Source organism: Cuculus canorus, chromosome 1 (assembly GCF_017976375.1).
Source record: "Cuculus canorus isolate bCucCan1 chromosome 1, bCucCan1.pri, whole genome shotgun sequence".
NCBI classification, from domain to species: Eukaryota; Metazoa; Chordata; class Aves; order Cuculiformes; family Cuculidae; genus Cuculus; species Cuculus canorus.
In genome coordinates this window covers 90,391,988-90,416,094 of record NC_071401.1, presented here as the reverse complement: position 1 = coordinate 90,416,094, position 24,107 = coordinate 90,391,988, and the positions used below count along the sequence as shown (strand labels likewise).

Genomic DNA, 24,107 nt, shown 5'->3' with positions numbered 1-24,107 from the left:
GCAGACACATGAAAACTGCGCAGGAAAGGACATAGCCAAGAGTCAAAGGACCTCTCTGCTCCTAGCCTGCCTTGGGGCTAGGGAAGTACCCTCACCTCCTTCTGCCTTCATTTCTGTGCCTGCAAGTGACCTTTACTTATGCCTACAATCAGAGTTTTATTTACACATTGCTTTTCCTAAAGACAAAAGCACACACTCTCCAACTGAGAGAAGAGAAAGCATGCTGAGAAGAGCTCACGCTGTCACTGCTGTGTGCATGGGCCTGCTGAGGCAAACCCCAGATTACCCCAGCACCTTTAATCCCACCTGGCAGCCAACCCAAGTTCTGCCATATCACCTTATCTTTCACAGGCCCTGATTTACAGAGTAACAACAGCCCATCACAAAGACCAATCTCAAACACTTCCTGCTCTCTCACTGCTGGTACCCCAGCTGTACTCAGTTGTACCCCAGAATTTCCCAGGGAGCCACTATGCTTCTGTAGCTGGATTTCAAAGTGAATGAAGAGTTACATACTTGGTCCAGCAAATCTTATTTATAAACTCTCTCATGGTCATTTTATCCCATTCTTCAGCATGTGGAGCATCCCATGGTGCTTCAGGAGGAATCTGCAGACAGAGGAAAAATATTAAATAAATTATTCAGCACTATACCATTGTCTGGTCATAGCACAAATTTGATTGATATGTTGGCCAGGAGTTGCTTTTGCACCCTGCACATGGCTGTAAATTTGGAATAAATTCAATAAATGCGATCGTTTCCATTCACATCTTTGTGCATGAACTATACCATGACCGCTAAATCCAGCTTTGTCTGACCAATATCCTATATCCTTATGTTGGGACTTATCTGGCCTTCAGTTGTCCAGAAGTGAGGTGCCTATTCTAATTTAGCTGTCTTGGTGTCCTCTAACAGCTGAGGGAAAAATTCTTTCACCAGTCAGAGACTCTGTCAATTCCAATATGGGAAATGAAAGCCCCTATGTCACTCTACAGATGGAGCAAATATCTACCATTGAATTATTTTTAGACAGTTAAATTCTTAATAATCATAAAATCATAGAATAGTTTGGATTGGGAAGGACCTTAAAGATCACCCAGTTCCAACCCCCCTGCCATGGGCAAGGACACCTCCCACTAGATCAGGCTGCCCAAGGCCCCGTCCAACCTGGCCTCAAACACCTCCAGAGATGGGGCAGCCACAACTTCCTTGGGCAGCATGTGCCAGTGCCCCATCGCTCTCATCGTGAAGAAATTCTACCTCATGTCTAGTCTAAATCTGCCCCTCTCCAGTTTATACCCATTGCCCCTAGTCCTACCATTACAAGCCTTTTAGAAATTTTTTTTAGAAATAAAATTTTAGAAATCAAATTACTATTAAGCCAAACCGAAGCTCATTTTAGGTAGCTACAAAAAAAAAAGAATCATCTTTACTCAAAAAGTTTGCCACGGGGGAGGGAGGAAAACCCTTCTCATCTCCTAGCTTGTGAAATTGTTTTCCCAGCATGGGAAAGTACATACACTGAGATTCAACCTCATTTTTTTCAGGTATCTTAGATACCTCCAGATCATTTTTAGTCGTCTCATAGAATCACAGAATGATTTGGGTTGGAAGGGACCTTTAAAGGTCACAGGTTGTCCAGCATAACTATGGATGCCCCATCCCTGGAGGTGTTCAAGGCCAGGTTGGATGGGGCCTTGGGCAGCCTGATCTAGTGGGAGGTGTCCCTGCCCATCGTAGGGGGGTTGGAATTAGATGATCTTTAATGTCCCTTCCAATTCAAGCTGTTCTATGGTTCTATGATTCTATGATCTAGTCCAACCACCCCTCAGAGAGGAAGCATTGCTATTCCCGATAGTTCCTGGGCAAAACAGATATCTTTCCTGATGGATGTTTTTTTCTTTGACTATTAAAGAAGCAATAAAAAAGTTTGCCAGAAACAAAACAAAACCAAACAGATATACTCATCGTGACATGAGCATTGTAGGAAACAGATGAAATTTACACAGCTTACCTCTTTTCCCAGCTTGTCCACGGTCCTCCAGAAGTTATTGTAATCCAGATAAACTATGGGATTCCATGTTGAAGGGGAAATACCTGTCAAATGGCGTGACTTTCCCTAAAATACACATAAAAACATAAGCAACTGAAACACCACAGAGTATATCTTCATAACTCAAGAACACAAAATTCTCAGCCATCACACAGTTGACTGTTAGTCTCAAAAGACTTAGGTTCCCCCCAGCCCTTATTTTTAATGCATATGCATGTAAGCAATGTAATACATGAATTTAAGTACAAAGGGAAGAAATAGTTGGGCTGATATTAAAAAAAAAGCACAATAACCTTTTTATTATTATTATTATTTGTAGGGGAAGAGGAGGTGGTACATTTGTTCTGAGCAGGTTGTCAAATTTCAAGCTAAAGAGACCCAAGCAACGGCCAAAGAGGTAACATGCTTTGTTCCTTCATTATTACATATCAATGAATCTGATGTTTGCCTGCCTGCTGAAGCGTGCATCCTAAAATTTGCATGGGTCTAAAATTGCATGCATTTTAAACTCTCTAAGCACCTTTACACCTCACCCATAAAAAGCAAATATACCCTTTCTATTACACCAAGTACCTTGGGAGAAACCTAGCCTAAAAGAAAATAAATGTCCAAAAGACAGCTTTTGGCAGCAGGAAATAAAATCTCATATACTTGCAAAAGGTGGTATCAGTACTTACAATGAGTACAACGCATAGCTGAACAGGAAAATGGACTGTTTCAGATAATCCTGTGATATAGTGATAAGTGAAACAATCTAACAGCAATTGGTTCTTCCTGATAACTTTAACCTGAAAGATGACTGGATGAGCAGGCAACATTTTATCTTATTAAATTGCTTTGAACCTTCCCCCATGTAAGTCAACAGCATATTTCACAATAGACCTCTTAAACGTTTGCTCTTCCAGGTGTGTTAGAAGTTTGCATGAGGTCACGTGGCAGGTTGCAGTGAACATGCTGGACCCATGACAAGTACAAACTGTAATGCCACTCTGTGTGCAATACACTTTTCAGTGCAATGTATCCCATACTAGCCCATTGCACGTGGCCCAGAGTCACAGAGCAAGCAAGAGGCTGCAGCACTGCAAATGCATGAGATGGTGATTCACGGACAGGGGGACACAAAGCAGGAGCTGAATGCTCCCTTCCCACAGTCAGCAAGAGAGAATTGATGGTCTTCCCCATTGATAATTGTGTGTTTGTATGTAAATATACATAGATTTTCCCTTCTGATACTCTTCAGAACATTTTTATGCAAAGACCATTCCTTGAGCACAATTTCTCACTGCCAGTTTGGAGCACTGTGTATTCAGCTACAGAAAAGAAGACCAAAACCACCTGCAAAGTGATACACTGCATGCTATAGCTTTTACTGTCATAAACCTATGCTGTATGAAATAAGGAAATCCTGATACAAAGCAGTGATAAATTGCTAATGATTTTCTTCTTATTGCACAAGATTTTGTTTTTCAAAAAAGATCATGAAGTACTGTTCCTTCAACATTCATTTATTGCCCAACTTTTTATTCTGGTCAGGAATGCAGGTGCCAGGAATGTGTCTTTCTTGAGGTGCCAACAACAGGTGAAAATAAATTATTACTGAAGCTCTCTCACATTGATATTGCAAGTGGACAAAGGGAAAAGGTAAGACTGCTGTTCAGGAGAAGCAGGGAAAACTTCCCAAAGTTTTTCACCATTCAGCAAGACCTCTTTTCATACAGCTTTTCAGTAACTGATTGTGCTTGTACTGAGTGCTGTAACTTGCAAAGACCTTGCTTACTTAGCACAAAAAAAGAAACACATTTAAAAAGAAAGTAAAAAAAAGTAAATTTTTCTAAGGCTCTCCTCCTCCTCTTCTTTTCAGCCAAACATATTGCTTATACTGCTGGAAACAACAGCCCAAGAAAAGTTTTGCTCAGTACCTCTGTGATGAGGTCTGTGACAAAACAGCTTTTCCAGCACCTATTATCAATTTTATTATATACAACAGCTACAGGTTCAGGAACTCCCAAACTGTTCTGATTGCTGCAGATGCCTAATATTTTCCTCCAAATTTTCCACGTTTATACAAGTTTTTGATGATCATGACCACAAACTGCTGAGGACTGACCAAGAAATCTTACAGTCTCAGCTACTGCTATGACACTTATCACACTGGATATTCACTTACCTGCTACTTGAAAATAAAACTACCCTTTCACTACTCATCTGAAAATATTATTATTCCCGCATCTTTGGTCAGTGGTTTAGCCCAGGCAGATCAATGGGAAAACATATTTTATCCCTAGAGAACTATGAAATGTCAACTGATAATTAACACAGCCTAAAGTTGCATTACTTGCTGCTTTCTTTTGCATGCAAAAAAACCCCCATAACTTCAGTAAGACTGGAGAGGGACCAAGGACAGGAAAAGCTGGAAAAATGCAACTAAGAGACTTGGAAGAGGCTAAGACTGAATTCACGAGGCTGAAATAGTTCACAGGCACACTAACTCCCTGTGCAGTGAGGTTGGACCTAAAAGATGTGGGAGCTGATCAGAGAAAAGCCCAACAAAGTCCAGGAGAAAAAAAAAAAATCCCATTGTCCACCAGAGAGTGAGCACAAACTTACCCACATTAGTCTTTCAACCCTCTCTCTTGCATAAGTATCTCCACAGCAGGGAATAAATCTAGCCCAGATGATCTGGGGCTGGTAAATTACTAATTTAATATCGTTTCCTCACTGGGCAGGGGAGCTCCATCTGCACATTTCACACAGGAGCTCACTACCAAGCAGGCAGGATCTTGCAATACTCCATTTTAAAACAAGTTTATAGTGTTCTGGGTGTATTATTTTGAGAACTAACGTTTTCTTAACTGAAAGGCAAACAACCTACTGGCTTTGTTCCCATGCTAACACAAGGCTGATGGACTGACTCACAGAGTTTATCTAACTTTTTTTTTTTTTTCTGAAGTGTCATATGCTTTCTTACAGACCTGGGATTTGAGTTCTCCTACCTGCCTGGATTAGTTACCCCACACTAATCCAAAGGAAACAATATCCCTAAACGCTGTAGTTCAGTGATTAGAAAGAAGGCAGCAGAGAGAGGTCTGCCCTTCCCCTGCTCAAGGCTACACTGTGGTTTGTAGCCAAAACTACAGGAATTAAGCCCAAGCAGACCCATCTGTGACACCACTCCAAGTTTCAGTTTGCACAAAAGGAGCAGACAATTTTGCAAGTCTTGAGAAAGGCAAGTCTGGATCCTGCCCAGTGTGCCGAGGACAAGCTAAAAGTGTCAGTTAGCACAAGAGGGAGGACAAGCTATGTGTCCTTTAGCACAGGATGAGTATCCCTCACAACTTAGGGCAGGGATTCCTGTTGCCCTTGGGCTGGGCTTAGTGTATACAGCCTGAACAGCGGCTCCCTATGGTGTGAGTCTTCAGGTGGGCATCCTTCCCGGCTCGGTACCTTCAGCAGTTCTAGCCTTGTGAGCATTGCAATGCCTTAGACTGTCTGTGATTCCTGTGTCCAAACTGCAGATTTACGCAATCTGCACAGAACTACTGCCAGAATTACGTTCTGCGTGCTAATCTCTTAATCTTAAGGCTAGATGGAGGAAAGAAAAGACTAGATGGCCAATGTGAGGCACTGCATAGAAACATTCACCTTCCATAATGTACTTCCTTGCTCTGAAAATCATAAGCAAACAAATAGCAAAATCAGTCCTTATTTACTAAGGTTACATATACTCGTGGCAAGTGCTGCTGCCAAATACTAGAGGACTGCAACCATCTGGGAAGGTTAATACCACACCACAGCCCTAATGTCTTTTCTTTTATAGGGCCTTCTACTAATGAGAAAGTGAAAATGGAGCATAGCATGACCTTCAAAGACCTCTGTAAAAATACAAAGCTATCTGCCTCTTCCGGGAAGGGAGAACTCCAGCGTATCAGCCTTTTCTGAGTCCTAAAGCATTCTTAACGCATTACAGGACAGTAGCTACAGAGAAATCTGGCTGGAAAAAAAAGTCTGGGGTTTGTAGCAAAATCTACAGTTTGAAGTTACAGATTTACAGGAGACTAACAGACTCCTGATTGATAAGAAAACTGTGCACATTACCGTGCTAACTGATGGGAATGAACAAACAAACAAACAAACAAAAGATAAGCAACAGTTACTTATTTGGATTTTTTCAAATAAACTGTAACTGAAAGGAAACCTGTCCACATGAAGTGACATGGTTTTTAATGCAATATACGGATTTTTCCACACACATATGGGAAAAATTCCTTTCAAAGCAAAGAAGCTTGTGAAATCCCCCCAGGGATTTCCACTTTCCCTTGTCCACTTCCACTGCTAGGATTAACCATTTCCTTACCTTCCCCTAACTCAATCCAAGCAGCATCCTGGAAATCTTCAGACAGAGCCAACTGAATCAATTAGTATGGTAAACAAAAGACAAGAAATCTTTTAATCTGAGGGATGCTGGAGACTATGTACAGTTGAGTGACTGTCACAATAAAATCTAAAGCCACGTTGAGTCATTCTTCAAACCAGTTTCCCTCTTAGCTCTGACAAAACTGCACAGACTTTGGAGAGAACCCTTGAGAAGATACCTCTTGTCTAGCCCTGCCTACACGCTCTCCAACAGTCATCAGCTGACAGAATAGCAGATAAGATGCAAGGAGGAAAGTTTGAGTCATACTTTTCAAACCTGAAAGGCAGCTGCTGGCCCACAGCTGACAGCAATATTAGCCCAAGAAGCTGAACACATCCGTCTTTCAGATTAGCATTTAATTTCTGGGGCAACGATCCTTTAATATCAAATCGTCACTTTGCTAATGCATTTTCTATCATCTAGGGAATGCCACAGATGCTCAGGTTCCTGAAGCATCTATAATGAATATGAGGGGTGCATCTAGAGTCAAGAGAGCACAAATCCCTACCTCATCTGTTTACCATCACAGCATGACAACAGCGTGTAGCAGGTAGGTAAAATGTATAAGATCTGACATCTCTGAGCACTCACCAACACAGCAATAGCCCAGACTGCACAGTTTGTTTTCAATAGGTTTCTTGTAGAATTGGGATGTAAGAGAAAGTTCAACAACAGATCCCTAAAGAAAGGTCACGGTGACTACATGAGGTCTCAAGGAAAGAGAAGGGGAGAAGGGGGGAAGGGGCGAAGGGGAGAGGAAAGAGGAAAGAGGAAAGAGAAAAGAGAAAAGAGAAAAGAGAAAAGAGAAAAGAGAAAAGAGAAAAGAGAAAAGAGAAAAGAGAAAAGAGAAAAGAGAAAAGAGAAAAGAGAAAAGAGAAAAGAGAAAAGAGAAAAGAGAAAAGAGAAAAGAGAAAAGAGAAAAGAGAAAAGAGAAAAGAGAAAAGAGAAAAGAGAAAAGAACCTGTCACCCTGTTCCCACAACTACACCTCCTTGGAGACCCTGGTTAGCTTGGCAGGACAAGGATGCCAAATCTAGAATTGATCTACAGCCTGTGATCCAGCTGAATTGCTCATAATTCTGTCTCTTCCTTTGGAACATGCTTCCACTTCAAAGAAAACTTATGAAATTACACGGTCATTAGCAAGAACATGCATAATGTAACACGAGACAAAAAAAAAAAAGCTGCAGCTTCAGTGTCAAAAGGGATTAAGGTCTCAAATTCATGTAACTCATCAGAGCCTTTTATTCAATATACAGAAATAAGTGCCTTTTAGAACACTAAGAGATCCATGTCTGAGCTGGGCCAAACATTCAGCTGGTACAAAACAGCCCAGCCCATTTGCTGTAGAATTACACCAATTTTACATCATTGGATGTAAAATAATTTTTTTTTAGTATTATGGAGTGGCCACGCAATTATTTAAGATGTGGCTGTTCTATAAGCGTGGCACAAACCTGCCCAATAAGGAGAAGGTACAGAACCAGATCATAAAACTTCACAGTATGAATACATTGCTCTAATCCTAGGAGGAAAACATGAGAAGATACTAGAAATGAAATCAGTTAAGGGTCCAATCACAGTGCTTCCTCTATCAAGTATGTCAACTCTGATTCATATAGTCTTCAAAATTTGTTCTGCCAGAATCTGGGAACTACCAAAACTGAAGGATCTTAAAAAATTAAAAAGTGATGGTCTTCAGAAAGTAGTTCGTGAGTTATGGAGATAGATACTTCTACCTCATACATATGGATCTTAGGCCTCTCTTTGTCCCTCTCCCCACAGCTCTCCCTTTGCACTGGTTTAGGCAGTAGGTCCTGATTGCTGAGCTAAAGAACTAAGAGAAGGACTTCTCTGAAGACAGGTGTCATTCCAGATCACTTTAGCAACACCACTACCTACTCAAGGGTCACCATCTGAACCCCAGCTGCTCCGTGTCTCAGACATGAAGCCTACAGCAAGCCTTGAGAGATTTCTTATCATTAGTTAGAGAGGGAATCTCAACAAGTTTCAGATTAGACACCCAGCTTCCAGACACCCATCTGTAAGTAAGATGAATCCCATGCTATGGGACTGGGAGGGATCTCATGTGAATCCAGTTGCAGATGTGGGGCAAATATGTTATACTACTCCCAGACTAATCCCATAATACTGCTGTCTAGTATTTTCATTCAATAGTATCCAACAGTATAATATTTTTTTCTTATTTAAATTTGGCTTTTATTTCAGAACAAACATTTTCTGAATTTCAGGCAAAAATTCTTTAGAGAATATGTTCAAAGAAAATCAGGTATTGAATGTATCCCGAATTTTTTAAGTGCTGTCAGTCCCATTTTCAGGACATCTTTCAAAAGAAAACAAGACCCATTGATCCCACTGCCAATAAGTTAAAATAGAATAACAACATTTCAAGCAGTTGCTTACTGGATTACTAAAAAAGAGCTTTAAATGAAACCTCTTTAATGACTCTTAGTAATTTTCAAATCAGGTATTTCAGCATGAAAGATGCAATACCTACCCCCTTATAATGGATCATATGACCCTCGACATTTACTTTATAGGTCTCAATACCCAGCTCTTTTGTCAGTCGGAGAATCCGGTTTTGGGTAGGTCCCACATATGCTCCACCAACATCTACATAATTAACTTGATCATTCTGTCAAAAGAAAGAATACAGGAATTAGATTGTGCAGGAAGCTCCTCAATATAAACATCCAGAAGCAGAAAGAATTATTCCATGCTGACTAGCACTACAACTGTATGCACAGGAGAAAACATGTACTGACTTAAAAGCAGGCAGTACTGACCTCTGTAATGACAGACACACAATGATTACAGTGCCTGCACTCCATCAGGCACATATGTGCAATTGAGTCTACCTCGTTTAAATTTCACTATAGTGTTCAGTATTGGCTTTTTAGTCTCACAAAAGACATGAGAATATAAAGAAATATCCAACAAAATCAATACTTTGGTTAGATCTAACCCAGCTTTTTTAGAATTCATGTTACTTTTCTTGTTATTGCAAAATATTTCTCAAGCTGAAACCATCTCCAGCACCACGGACTGCTTTTTCTCTACAGATATCCGCTTAGACTTAATGCTGTAGATGCTGAGCACTGCACCGCAGTACTCAAGGACGGTAATCTCCTTTCCAGCATGGCACACCTTGGCTCTAGCCTGGTGTGCTCTGGCTAGCAATAACTAGCCATGCTTGCCACTAAAGGTGTTCCACACAGCCCTCAGACTAGCATTGTGTTCACTTGGGAAGCAGAAAGAAAACAAAAAGTTTCAGGGATGCATACTACTATAAGCAGGCTGGTTTCCCAAGCTAGTAACTCTTTTTAACACTGTTTATAATGAGCACTGTAAGCTAGGCATTCTCAGTGTCACAGAAGGATGGTGTTTATGCTTTGTGTTTCACGTGCAATGGTTTCTGCTGAAACACCACTGTTTATCTCTGGTTTCACAGCAATGGCATTTGACATAATTTAAACCTCCCCTTTTCCCTGAGGGGGAAGCAGACGCGATGTCTGCATTAATTACCCTGCATCACAGGTGACTTGTTATTTCTCTCATCTTCTTTTTAATGGCAAACAAGCCATGGTCTGTTTTTAGAAGCAAGAGTGTTATTTCAGATAATTTTAAGCCAAGCTAAAATGTATGTCTGAGCTGTAATGATGTTTAGCCCTGCTCAGACTGCTTCTTATAGGGCTCTTAGTTATCACGCCTGTTACATTATGCAAAGTGTGATGAGAATGAGAGGAGAAATGCTTTGACACTCATGGTCTCAGATGACAGTTTCCCTCTCTACTGTTACAGGCAGAGAAGATTCTGCTATGGACAAAGGGTATGGACTACATGGATGGAATTCAGTTACCTTAATATAGATGTTAAATACCATCTCAGATAGCCCAAGGTATCAACGACTTCTGTGCAAGGTTGACAATTTTGACTTGTGACCCACAGAAGATCTGCAGCTGGAGGCCAAGCAAGGTATCTTAGGGCAGCTAAAATGGCACTATACACTCTGATCAGGCACCCAAGTCCCATTTCAAGGCTCTCAGAGTTGCTTCCAGACTAGTTTTAAAGCACTGCCTGTCAAGAGAAGCCCACTGCTATATATTGCAATGCAACCTGTCCAAACAGAGCTCTATTACTCTAAAAGTGATGGCAACTTGAGATACCATGTCTTCCTTAGGAACACTACTCGCTATCTTCACCCGTGGCTAATGATGTCAAACTAAATAGAATCACAGCATGGCTGAAGTCAGAAGGGACCTCTAGAGGTCATCTGGTCCAATCCCTCCTGCTTTACTGAGGTCACTCAGAAACAGCTGCCCAGGACCATGTCCAGACAGCTTTTGAATATCTCCAAGGAGGGAGACACCACAACCTCTCTGGGTAACCTGTGCCAGTGCTCAGTCACCCTCACAGTAAAAAAAAAAAAAAGTGTTTCCTAATGTTCAGATGGTTTTAGCCTCCTGTGTTTCTATTTTTGCCCATTGCCTCTCGTTCTGCCGTCTGGCCTGCCTCTATCCTCTTTGCAACCTTACTTCCCTCCCTTCTACACACAGATGAGATTCTCCCTCCAACTTCTCTTCTCCAGGCTAAACAGTCCGAGATCTCTCAGCCTTTACTCATAGGAGGGATGGTCCAGTCTCTTCATCATCCAGATCATTAATGAAGATGTCAAACAGGATCGGACCCAGTATTGACGCCTAGGATACACCACAAGTTACTGGTCTCTGACTAGAATTCATACCAAGACACCATCCTCTGGGCCACGCTGTTCAGATAGCTTTCAGTTCATTTCACTGTCTGATCAATTAGTCCACACTTCATCATCTTGGAGTCTATGAGGATCTTACAGGAGACAGTGTTGAATGATTGACATCTAGACAATGTCCACTGTTCTTCCCTCATCTACCAAAACAGTCATTTCATCATAGAAGGTAATCAGGTTGGTCAAGCATGACTTCCTGTTTTAAATCATTAATTCCTGATTTAATGATGACTGATGACTTTTTTTGTCCTTCATGTACCTGGAATAGTGTGCAGGATTAGTTGCTCTATAACCTCCCAGGGATTGAGACTGACCAGCGCGCAGTTCCCTTTGCCATGTGGTAGACCAGCAAAAGTGACAGTGCAGATTATCAAGAAGCACTTACCTTAATAGTGAATGTCCTTCCTCCGACTCTGTTCCGGGCCTCAAGAACCACCACATTGATTCCAGACTCAGACAGCAACTTGGCAGCTGACAAACCTACCAGAGAAAGAAAAAGTGCTTTAAAGCAAGTGGCAGCAATCAACCACATCAATGGTCAAAAACTAAACCATAGTATCAAGGTCAGAGATTTCAATACTGATTTCAAAAATTCCTGAGGGAGTCGGAAACTTTTCATGGTGTCTTTCTACAGAAATCATCTGGCTGCTGCTGAGTTGCATAATTACCTCCACAAGTAGCATTCACAGACTGAAGTTTCCTCCTTCAGGTTAGCATTTTTGCATTTTAAAAACAGTAAAATCTCAACTGTTAATGGACATGCATCTCTTTCTTCATTTGCACAGTGCATAAAAAGGCAGAACCCTGGTGGTGAGGCTTATAGTATTAAAATGATAAAAATAATAATATACTAAATAGGCATGTTCCAGCAAGGATAGGCTTCCAACTTCTCTCGCTCATCAACTCTATTGTTATCCATCATCCTCATTCACATGCAGAAAATCAGTCTGCTTCACTGTCAAGATTCATTTTAAGCAATGGAGTTTGACCATGGCAATCAAACAGGCTGTATGTAGATACTTTATAAAAGGAATTATGGTCTCAGCAAAATTATCTAATTATGGGACTTTGTGATGGAGGTACTAGAGACAACTGAAAATTCAATAGGACAGGAGTCCTCTTTGCTCCTGACAAATGCGAGCTGAAATTGTAAAAACCAATCAGAGGTTTGTGAAATCAGATTATCCCATTGCCCTGCAGCCCAGTTTGGCATTGAGGCATTGCTTCTATGGAGTTGTTTCCCCTTCTTAAGTATAAAAAATCCAGCCCTAATGATCAGAACTCCCAAAATACCCTGCAGTAAGGAATAATAATATTACATCCATGTTTATTGCACTACCTCAAAATGTGATTAAAAGCAACTGTTCCATGAGACTACAAAGAATGCATGTCTGAAAAGACTGGAGGAGAGGAATTGTTCTGGGCAGGCTTAAGTGTACTCATTTATTCTGAGAACAATACAGAATAGCTCATAAGCTTCTGTGCACATAATCTTTTAATGGGGAAGTCGAACCCCATTCAGTGACAATAAGAATTGAGGAAGTTCAAATGTCTTACATTGACAAAATTATATCTACAACTTCCACACTCATCTAAAAGTGACTTTACATTCTTGCACCATATTCTTTAGATTGCTGCTAGAGAAGAAATTTATTTAATTTTTCCATCAATTCAATATACTAATTTTTAAAAATGCAAGCCACTTGTTACTGAACTGAACATTTTATAAATTGATCTAATTTATTTCAGTAGTTTAAAATTATGTTTTCTTGGACAAATGTCTATAGACAACTTTTTACAATTTTTTTATTGGTAATTCTTAATCCTTTTGATGATGGCATTCTCCTCTTCCTCAACATAAACATAGAAGACACAAGTCTATAATGTTGGAAACAAAATGCAGTATTTTCTTAGAAATATTTATATATTTATACGAGGAAAAATTATTTTCCAAAAGATACAATGGGTTTTGTCACAAAAAAAGTGGATTTCCTACACATACCAAATAAAAGGTTGAATTTATCTATTCAGCAAAATACCACTGGATACTTGGGCATGAGTGGGTAACACTTTCGTAAGAATGCTTACAGTAGATATAGAAGTCTTGAAAAACTGCACAGTGCATTCATGCATTACCCTATGGAGCATAAAGCAGCAAAAAAAAAAAATCTGGCCTAGGTATGAAAAAAAATTGTATGCATATTCTTAGACCATCATTTCATGCTGTACGTGATAGTTACACTTACAACACAGCTCTTTAGGAAGAATAATAGATGGGCTGGACTAGGTTGGCAGTTAAACTTATTTCATGGATATGATTTATTCAAATACGGAATGACTGCTAAAGGATGAAGAACATATGGTAATGTGACTGAGGTTCTCTAACCTGTCTGCTTGTTAAATTGCACTTATTGCACTCCAGTGTTACCGCATTTTACTTTCATTATTGTTAATACGAGTGTCATCACAGACACTGATCCACGTCCCCAAAACAGGGCTCCAGAGCTGCACAGGCTGGGGAAGGGTAAGTGATACACTGGGACAGCAATGGCTTACTGGCAACTGGGAGAGAGCCTGACTCAAAAAAAAAACCAATACAAAATATGTTGATTGAAGGTTGTTACTGCAAATCTATTTCTTTAAAATACAGAAACAATTTTCTTTTAAAATTGAGTACTAAAAACAACAGCCACCCACACACAGTTCCACAGACAGCTACAAAGAGATGCCCTGACCTCAACTTTAGCCCCATTTTGGTCTGACTGAAGTGCACCAGATACATGTGCTTCCACAGGTATGTCTTAAGCATCCCACAGGTCATGAAGCCTATGTGCTTTTGATACACAATTAACCTCTACATAGACTGCGTATTTTCCCTTTATCTTCACCATAACTTGAAATTTCAATGCTGTTGTTCCCCTAAAGGACTGGACACCAGAGAGTATTTTTGTTTGACTGATAGGGTATGAATGAGATAAAGGAAGAGACAAGACCTCCTTTCCAGCTCCTTGTCCATCTCTGCCTGCTCAATACCCCACAGGCTGCACACAGCTAGCTCCTCACCTCCTCTCCAACATCCCTGCTCCCTCCTCAGAGGACAACATGCACCTTCACAGAGCTGCCAAGGGGAAGGGCAGGATCTTCATACCACAAGGGCCTCCCACAATGTGAGCACTGCTTTAGACCCATGGCCCACCGCCATCAGTGCACAAACCACCTGGGCTGTGACCTCTCAGGCCACAGCCAAGACTCACACGAGGTATTTTAAAGCACACTTGTGTATGTCTACATGACTGCAGCACAGACGTGCCTGTCACACCCAGAGTTGCTGTTGTGTCCCATTGCCTCCCCCAGCTCCTCCAAAGGTAGCCTAGAGCTAAAACTGCAAACCACCCCAAATTACGGGTTGCATTCCTTCCAGTTATCACCCTAATTCTATAAATCACAAATACACTGCTTGCCTCAGAAAGATTAAATGAGCCTGCCAAAACCATGCCTTATTTGAAGTGTCTGACTGTAGAAATTCACTTGTTATTAGATGAGAACACGCAAGGCAGGATGACTTATACATCCTCCACAAGGGTTTCTATGGCAATCTCACATCAAGCTCCCCCTGTCTGAAGACACCATGTCGAAAAGCTCTATTCCTATTGATTTTGCAGTGCTATTAAGGACTCAGAACTGCTGCTGCCACAGATCTTACTGCTGCTGCTTCCATTTCAGAAAATTGTCATAATCCTATCAGGCAAAGTAGTTTCAAGTGCATCAAAACACTGGATATACAGTTTTTTAAAAAATAAAATAGAAACTAATATGAATTTATGTCAATCTGCAGACTATCAGACATACATCATGACTGAAATATATTGATGCTGAACAATACTCAGTATTGTATGTAGCCTGATGAAAGATACCCCAAAGCATGTCTCTGCCCCACAGGGCAGAAGGGTTCAACTCTACAGGCAGTGCACAACATTGAATCTTAAGAGACCTGAGCTTCCCCAACCAAGCCCCACAATGCAGGAAATGTTTCCCTGTTTTGTAGGGAAGCATTTATAAGGATGGCATTTATGAGAGCAAATCCAAAGTGCATCAATACTGAGATTGACCTGGAGTACATGAGCAGATATGAGTCCCGAGGCACAAGTTTTTACACAAGTTACTTTATTAGAAATGTGACAGTAATTCTACAGTAATAATACAGTGATTCTGCTTTCCAAAATATGGGCTCTCTAAACCCAGTACATCAAACAGATTCACAGATACACCACAACCAGAAGTAAAAGTCACCAGCATCTTTCCCAGACATAGCACTTCTTATGTGATATATGCTGAGCATCTCCAAAACATGCAAGGCAGTATCCACACAGGGTAATGAAGTTCAGTGGAGTGAAGACAGTCTGACGCAATTAAACTGTAACCCTTCAAACTGAGACCACTATGTATGTTCCAGGAGCAAACCAAAACAAAGGCAGAGAAAATTACCTGTTACTATTGAAAAGGTAACTGTCTGCTGGTTTCCTAGATACGTTGTTTGGTCATTTGCTGCTTTCTTTGACAAAGTGCATTAGTCTTTTAGGCATCCACTATCAGGCTGAAAGTTTACCAAACCCAGTGTCATACAACATTCCTTTGTAAAGACCTTGTTAATCCACTTTACTGTACATGGAGTGGAATAATCACATTGTGTGAAAGACTGCTAACCCGTTACTGCAGTGTTCTAGCAGGCTTTAACTGAATAACATAAGGGAAAAACAGGTCTTTCTGGAAAATATCTACATTTTTCTGATCTTAAAGAAATACTTTTTAAATTTTTTTCCCTCCTAATACATCAGTAAAGTGAGACAATTGTTAATACATTCGCATTAGAGTTACACTGTAACAGCATGCTAAGGTTGTAATTATTTTTACTGTCTCCCCAAAGGAAATCCTAACTTTTTCCAGACACAAATGAGTAATAAAATCTGGCAGTAGTCTCCACAGAATCAGCTCATGTTATTCAACTAGAAGCCTCTTTGCCAAGGAAACACAAGCCTGTCAATAAGAGACACAAAACATTTCTACCATGACTGTAGGATAAAGTCTCTCTCACCTCTTTCTTCTTCTCTTCCCTACCCCGCCTTTTTTTTCTTTTTAATTGGAACTTTTGTGCACATCATAGTACTTAAATAATTTTTAAAATATAGTTAAAATGTATTTAGTTACATCAGACTGATGAGAGAAACCACTAACAGGCAACAACATATAGAAGGCTGAGAATGGAAAATCTGTTTTCCTTCATAGAATAGGGATTTAAATTTTTAAAATTGCCACTGAAAATGGAAAACAAACAAACAAACAAAACTCAAACCAAATGTATTAATTAAATAACAGCCCCTTAAATTTGCACAAAACAGAAATAATACACAGTGAGGATCACAAGTCTACATTCATTTCTTCTTCAATGCTGCCTAATACCATTACATCACTAACTTTCTGCTTGTCAGAAACTGTGTTTTATCTTCGCATACATTCTTCCACAATCCTTGCTGAAGAATATTGGATACCGGGAGTGAGGTTGAGTCTGTATATTTCATTAATTTCAGGTAAATTTCTTTGTTTTCAATTCTTTTTTTCCCCCCTCTAGCAAAAATAATCCAGTTGATTCAGCAAAGATTTAAATCAAAAGAGAATAAATATTTTCTATTACAGAGTACATTGTCCAAGCCACTTGAAATGGCTTCAATGGCGTTACTGTCTAAATGCTTTCAACAAATGCAAGCCTTGTTCGGAAGTGTACAAAGACAGTTTCTCACAGACAATGTTAACAGAAACACAGTGAGCAGGAAGAGGGAATTGTATCCTTAGGCTGAATCCACTCCTCCATACACACCCACTGTGATTTTCAAGTCGAAAGCCTATTGCAGCAAACAACTCTTCCCCGGAATTACTCTCTCTTCCTCCTCCCAAAACAAAGACAGAAAAAAGTTAACTAGTATAAGCGTGGAGTTAGAAATGGAGCACCCACCCTACTCTTACCTATTAAAATGAGTAGCACCAGTTAAATTGATGATGGCTTGATTCCATCTAGTTTATGGAAAAGTCTAAAGTAATTATGCACATTTTCTAATTATTGGTAATTGGTTTAGTCAGTATGCAAAATAAATCCCCGTCAGTTCATCAGTGATCTTCAGCTAAATACATATGTGAAAAAAAATGTTGCTGCAAAACTATGATCAACGTAATTACCACAAATATCAAGAATATCAGCGCTGGTTTTCCTGGGAAAGACATACTGCCTGTCCCTTGCCTGTTCTTGTTATGCTACCATATTTAGAGATCTGTCCTAACTACCTGGCTATTTCTTCTGCTTGCTGGAAGTAAATAACACTCTTAAGACTTCAGATCTATCCAGCTAACAAGAATACTCTTTCCTACCTTTCAACAACTTTCACCTAAGCCTGACAAATGGTCAAAAATCTGTTCCTCTAGGACAAAACACAGGTTTACAGTGCCTTCTTAGGGGTTCTGAATTTGTTAACCTATGAATCATGTAAGAGAACACTTTTATTTTGCCAGAAACCAACCTGACGCATTCTTCATTCAGCAGCAGAAACAGCTATGACTCTTCAGGTTACTCCCTTGGTTAGACAATGGTTATAAATGATGCATTTACCATAGAAATCCACATGAAGTGTATGACAAAAGAGGAAGAGAATAACAACATTTCTGAATCTGGTTAATATTATGGACACTTCACACAGTGATCTTTTGGCCAAAACTAAATATCTAGCACTGAGCATAACAGAAAAGAGTTTCTTAACCAAAACCATGCCCCACACCACAAGGTATTCCAACTTTAGTAGTAAAACATTAGAACACGTTATGAGGAAGACGGCAAATGGAAACTGGTATTTGTGCTTATTTGTAAGCATAGTACATAATATGCATTGCACTTCATACAGGGGGTCTCATTGTTCCTCATCTGCATTGTTCCTGCTGTAAATTGTTCTCATAATGGCAGTCAGCTTGGTATCAGCATATGGGGAGCTAAGAGCTCTGTGAAACATTGCCATTTGGTTTTGCATCCCCGAAAAATGGCTTATAGGAATTTCTGGTACCAAGCGATCACAGTACAAATAGCAGCTTTCCTGTTAGATCCAGAAGGAAAGCAAGAAGGAACCAGGTAGCTGGAACCCAGCACAGGACAAATGTGAAGAGATAAACACAAGATACATTTTAGGAACCAGCTATCGCATTCCTATAAATCAAATTATGTGTGAATTTAGAAGTAAAGGTGAAAAAAAAAAAATCTACTGAAAACTACTCCAGATTTGAACAGGTGGGACTGATTATATCTTCTACAAGCAACTGGGTATTTGACAGTTTATCTGACACTGCCACCCACCAGCAGCTTGGCATGCTGTCAAAACAAACAGAGTAGTATACAACATAAGCTGTACTGCCGTTATAGCAAGCAAAGAAAATAAGTATTTCTTCGTTATTAAGTATGTCACTCGGAGTCTACAGCCAACGCGTAGATAACTCAAGTCGTAAGGTTGTCAATAACATATTGTGGAGCAGGAGGTGCCAATGCATAATGCTCTTCCATGGAGAAGGGTAGGGGGGAAAGCCTTAATGGCATCTCATATGTTTTATTTCAATATAAAGACTAATTACTATTATTTTTACAGTCCACCTTCTACAATTTGTGCCCCTTGGACCCCTCCACAAGTGCAACAGAAAATACTGCTGTTACATGCACATGGCTTGCAAATCTAAGCATCTGTTTTGTTGAGCCACGAGATCTCCTTCTTTCAAGCTAAGAACAAATGTGGTTTTATTTGGAAATAAGAAGAATCCATGTAAAAGAATGATAATTTTCAGTGCAAGTTTCAATTACGGCTGTGTTTCCCTTGTGCTTTGTGCTTGTAACACTTTATGCTGAAATTTTTTTGAAAAGATATTTGCATACAAGTTCTCTTGGACTCGCCTGCTGCTGGACATACTTCTTCTCCACATCCGACGCATCTCTGCATAAACAAACATCCTACGTTTTCCAGGTCTCCTTTTGACAAATTTGATTTACAGTGTCCAAAAGTCCAAAGTAAAGTGAGGCTGGCATAGAAAAGTACCCCAAGGTTCCTGATGAAAAAGTTGGGGTGTTTTGCTTACATCCTTGTTTTGCCAAATTTTGGACTATTTAAACTTGAATTTTCAGAGTGTGTTTTTCAGGACTACTCTTTTTTGTTGAAAACTCTTGGTCAAAGCTGGCTGGCTATTTCTAAACCTACAGGAAACAAACATTCTTCCCTGATTTTGAGAACTGATAGTCTGGGTTTTTTTTATTACCCCTTTCCTATTTTGGAAGCTCTAGCAGCAACTTGAAATTTGGCAGGGAGGTAGCCTTTGAGTCAACATAGCACATTTTGTTATCCATGTGAAAATATGCCCCAATAAGGTCAGTTATAAAGTTTTGAGGAATTAAAGGTCATATGTAGGCGGCAGTCACTCCCTAGATCTCAAAAGCTGAAATAGCTGAGGTTTCTGGCAAAACTTCAAAAGCACCTAATGCTGTCCAGTTTTTAATGAGCAGTTCCCAAAGAGTGATTGAGCACCCTGGACCTTACAACCCACGTTATACCTCAGAGCACATGGGTATGCTCCATTCTAGGGCTATGAAGCCAAAATCTGAATTTCCTTGTAATTATGGCCTTAGATTGGGCAGTGGTAATGGAGCTGGAAAGGGGATGATGTGTGAAGAAAATTATGGCAGTGACTTGCTCCAGAAGAGGAACACCACCTAGAAGCTGTCAATACAGTAGCTATTCCACATAGCAGATGACAAACTCCTAATCCTCAATCTAGTGTAGTCCCTAAACCCAGGTGTCAGAAGATCATGTGATGGGATGTCAGGGTTACAATCCTGATGATTAATGAGACACACATCCATGGCATCCTGCTAGCCCCCTGCATTTAACAAGTGACAGAATTACACAGCCTGAACTAAAATGCACAATAGAAAGGTCAAAATCAGTCCAGACCAGAACGCTCTCTCTGGTTCAGCAGAAACCCCCTATAAACAGGAAATGAAGGCAATGTTCAAGGCATATAAATAAGAACTCCCTGTTGATATGGCGTAAGTCTTGAACTTTAGCCATCACTTTATTTAATATGCTTGAGTATAAAATATTATAATTAATATTAACTGTTTTATGGGGAGAACTGTCCATTAAGAATGATGGAAACGTGTCTGGGGCCTTTCCTGGCTACTATCCACATTTTTAAAATGCACGCCCATGCAAAAAGAGAAATCTAGCCTAAGCTCTGCAGCTTCCTCTCTGTAGAGGTCCAAACATACTTGCTGATACCACCTGGACAGTTCAAATATGATTCCATAGGGTACAGCAGACAAAGCGCAGAGGCCATGAGAGCCAAGTTCGCCTTCCAAGAGCTTCCCCACTGTGAAATACTTTTTGCAGAAACTCCCTCCGTCCCTAGACTGCAGCTTCCTACAGGAAGAGTGGATTTTGTCTCCCTGTGAATGACCACCTACAGATACCTGCTTACAGAGGCCAGGAACATGGATGAGAAGTGTGGTTTAGGTTGTACAGACACTGGCTTTCAAGACCGCGCTTCATGTTGAGGAATAGATATCTTCAGAGGTGCCCCTCAGGATTTGTGCTTCAGTTTGCAAAATTGCCCAAATATTTCAAAAAGCCACGATCTCACCCCTGGGAGGCTCACATTTAATATAAAAAGCAGCTTGCTTAGATGTGATATATGGCTCATCTATTTCTAGTAAAGAACTAGTTTATCCCAAAGTTTCCTTATCCTTTCTTGCAGGTAATGAGTATTTAAGATATAGTAGAAGGACAGAGACAGTAATCTTATCAGATCAGGCAATTGCAAATGTATCTTCAGAGAAATAAACAGCAGCAAGTCAAAATTGGAGTCAAGAGAGCTGCAGAGGGCAGAACCCCGTCCATACTGGAACATGTTTTACTATTTCTGTCACCAGAACCAAAATTCTACATAGAGATTACTTCTTTTTTTTTTTTAAGAAAAGAAAGCAGCACTGTTTAATCTCTTACAGAACTGAGGTGTGGGTATACTGGTACAGGAACATTAGTAAAAGAGAAGCTGTGTGAAAGGGAAAACAAACCAAGAGCTGACAGGCATTACAAAGATGGATTAATTATGAAATAAAGCATTTCTTGTTCATTTTTCTAAGGCTGCTTACTTAAAATGATGCCTGTTCTAATTTGTAACAGGCAAGCACCAATTTCTGTGCCACTGGTGTGCTATAAGAACTTCGCTTGGCAAGAAAAATGTTCCTGTACTCTAAGAGTGTTGTGACATGTTTTTGTTGTCTTCCTAATGTCACTGACAAATTTTCAGGGACTGCAACGCCTTGAAATTTCCTGCTTGGCTCCATTTCAGACTCCACAACAGGCTTTAGTCCAAGGCATAAGTGTTCTGAAGTAACTTACTGATTCTTGCTTTAGTGAGGCAAGGCACCACTCAGAAATGTACGAAGCATTTTCTAAAACACTGCTAGGGATTGGAAAGCCTGTGGAACAAGGTACCCTAAAGGGAAGGGAAGCTTCTCAGAGCCTTAAAAACCATAATAAGATCACATCACCATCAGCTGCACACAGTATGGGTGGTAATTCCCTTAGGGGACTCTGTGCATTACAGGAACCTTAACGATGAAGACCAAATGATTTGTGCTAGCTGGAAAATACCCAGGAATCTGGTAAAACTAAGAAGCAATCAAAACTAGGTCCAAACTCTCTCTTTTGTTTGGTGATATTACAGATTACTTACATAATTACCTTGTCACAAATATTTATTTAAACAATAACTGTTGTTTTAGCAAATGAAATAGTGTTATTAAGTAACCAATTTCCTGTTTTGTGCATCAAGTCAATGCAGATTAAAGAAAGGAAAGCCTCTGACTCTTTCTCAGTTTTAATAAAAAATCAACGTTACCTACAACAATAACGGTTGTGGTATCACTGAAGCCACTCAGTCACATAACTCATCTTTTCTGAATCATTAGTGAAGACTGCCTGAAAACCAAAACCTGGCCAAAGCTGCTAGCCCTGTATCCATCTGTTTGACCAACCAAATACAGATTTTCCCTAACATATCAACATTCTCATCTTAGGTAACATCAGGTGCCGCGGGAATAATTACTTGATTTTTAGGCATGAGGATCAGGGGCCACAATGCACTTGCTAATGTTAAAGTAGATCTGAACATGAGAAGTATTTTCAGAAGTACTTTTCCAAGACCATCACATCGGATAAGTTGGCTGTCTACAGAGTACAGCTCTTCTCACAGTAACGAAACCAAACATGTTTTTACAGATGTTCCCAGATGACTTTCTGCAGTACCTACCAAAGGAACACAAGCATCAGCACTGCAACTACGACTTAAAGAGACCATATTAGTCGCGATGCCAAAATGCCAGCCTGCAGCCCTGCATTCTCCTGCACCTGTGGACATCACAAACTCACTCTTCCTACGGATGCTCTTCTCACGCGCACAAAGTACAAATCGATGCAAGAAGAAGTGAACAGATCCTAAAATATCGACCTGGATATTTCTCCTCCCGGTGTATCTGAAGCTCCTAAAGCCCGGACACCCTCGTTATCCATCACCCAAACCTCCAGGCCAGCCGTGGGAACGCGGCACCCGCGGCTCCGGGGCGCTGCGCTGACCAGCCGGGAGCACCGGTACCCTGGGACCGTTCCCAGGGGAATGCTCGGGAGAGCCCGCACCCGCGGACCCACCTGAGATGCCTCCTCCGACCACAACCACGTCATATTTCTCGACTGCGGCGCTGCCCCTCTTCGCCTGCGCTGCTTCCATCCCTTCCTCCCTCGGCGGCGGCTCCGGCCGGGCTTCGGCAGGCAAACAGCGCCGCGCTATCCCACCCGCCCCGCCGCCAACGGGACCGACGAGGGGGCGTAGTCTAAGATAGCCACGCCCCTCCGCCTATCGCACCGAGCGGTCCCTCCCGCCCCGGCCCCGACCCCGGCCCCGCCCCCTTCTGGACTCCAGCGCCAAGGGAGCGGCGAATGGGCGTGGTCTTCAATAACCACGCCTCCATCACCCAGTCCCACCCCCGGCTGGTCTTCGTAGCCAATGGGAGTCAGAAAAGGGGGCGTGGTCTCATCTAGCCACGCCCCTGCCCCTCGCAGAGCCTCGACGGGGCGGGAGAGGGATGGGGGATGCTCAGGGCAAAGCGATGCCGGAACGATGGGCGACGCTGCCTCCCAGGGCACGTCTGGCTCTGGACCGGCTTGGTACCGTCTTGGTTTCTCACCAGCGTGTTCTGGGTGCAGCAGGAACTCCAGCTGTAACAACTGTTCCTCCCAATCCTACATCTCCAGCCCCTCTAATTCAGCGACAGCTTTCACATGATCATGAATCCGTCTAACCCAGTGTCCTGGATAGCCAGCCTGCTGCAAAACCTGAGAGATTAAAGTGCTGTGATGAAGGACTGGATGGCTACAGAGAACAGGGAAAATCATTCGTTAAGCATGTATCTAGTTTAAAGGGGATTAAGGTCACAGACAGCCAGAAATGTTCAGAAGATTCTGGTTCCCCAAAAGATTCTTCTTCAGAGGTCTTTGGTGATGCCTCCAAGGAAGGATGGATCCATTTTCATCAGCTTGTTACAGACAAGGGAAAATGAGTTGGAGGGAGCATTTGGCATTGGAAGCAATTGTGTGTTGTTCTTCGAGGTCTTTCACTTTATTGGTACAAGGATAAAAAGAAACAAGTGACCCCATCTGAAGAAGATCAACCTATAAGCATCAATGCTTGTTTGATAGACATCTCATACTGTGAAACCAAGAAGGA

At 41.1% G+C, this 24,107-nt stretch overlaps 1 protein-coding gene across 1 annotated transcript in view; it reads right to left on the bottom strand.

The window, feature by feature from the left end:
• LOC104059252 (amine oxidase [flavin-containing] A) overlaps nucleotides 1-23,219 on the bottom strand; it is a 38,259-nt gene extending 15,040 nt beyond the window's left edge. The window contains exons 1-5 of the mRNA XM_054080855.1: nucleotides 23,033-23,219; nucleotides 11,638-11,732; nucleotides 8,985-9,122; nucleotides 2,015-2,119; nucleotides 517-608 (exon numbers count right to left, since the gene is read on the bottom strand). Of these exons, the coding sequence (XP_053936830.1) occupies nucleotides 517-608; nucleotides 2,015-2,119; nucleotides 8,985-9,122; nucleotides 11,638-11,732; nucleotides 23,033-23,111 (509 nt within the window). The 5' untranslated portion in view covers nucleotides 23,112-23,219. The remainder of the gene's footprint in view (nucleotides 1-516; nucleotides 609-2,014; nucleotides 2,120-8,984; nucleotides 9,123-11,637; nucleotides 11,733-23,032) is intronic.
• Between the last annotated feature and the right edge of the window lie 888 nt (nucleotides 23,220-24,107).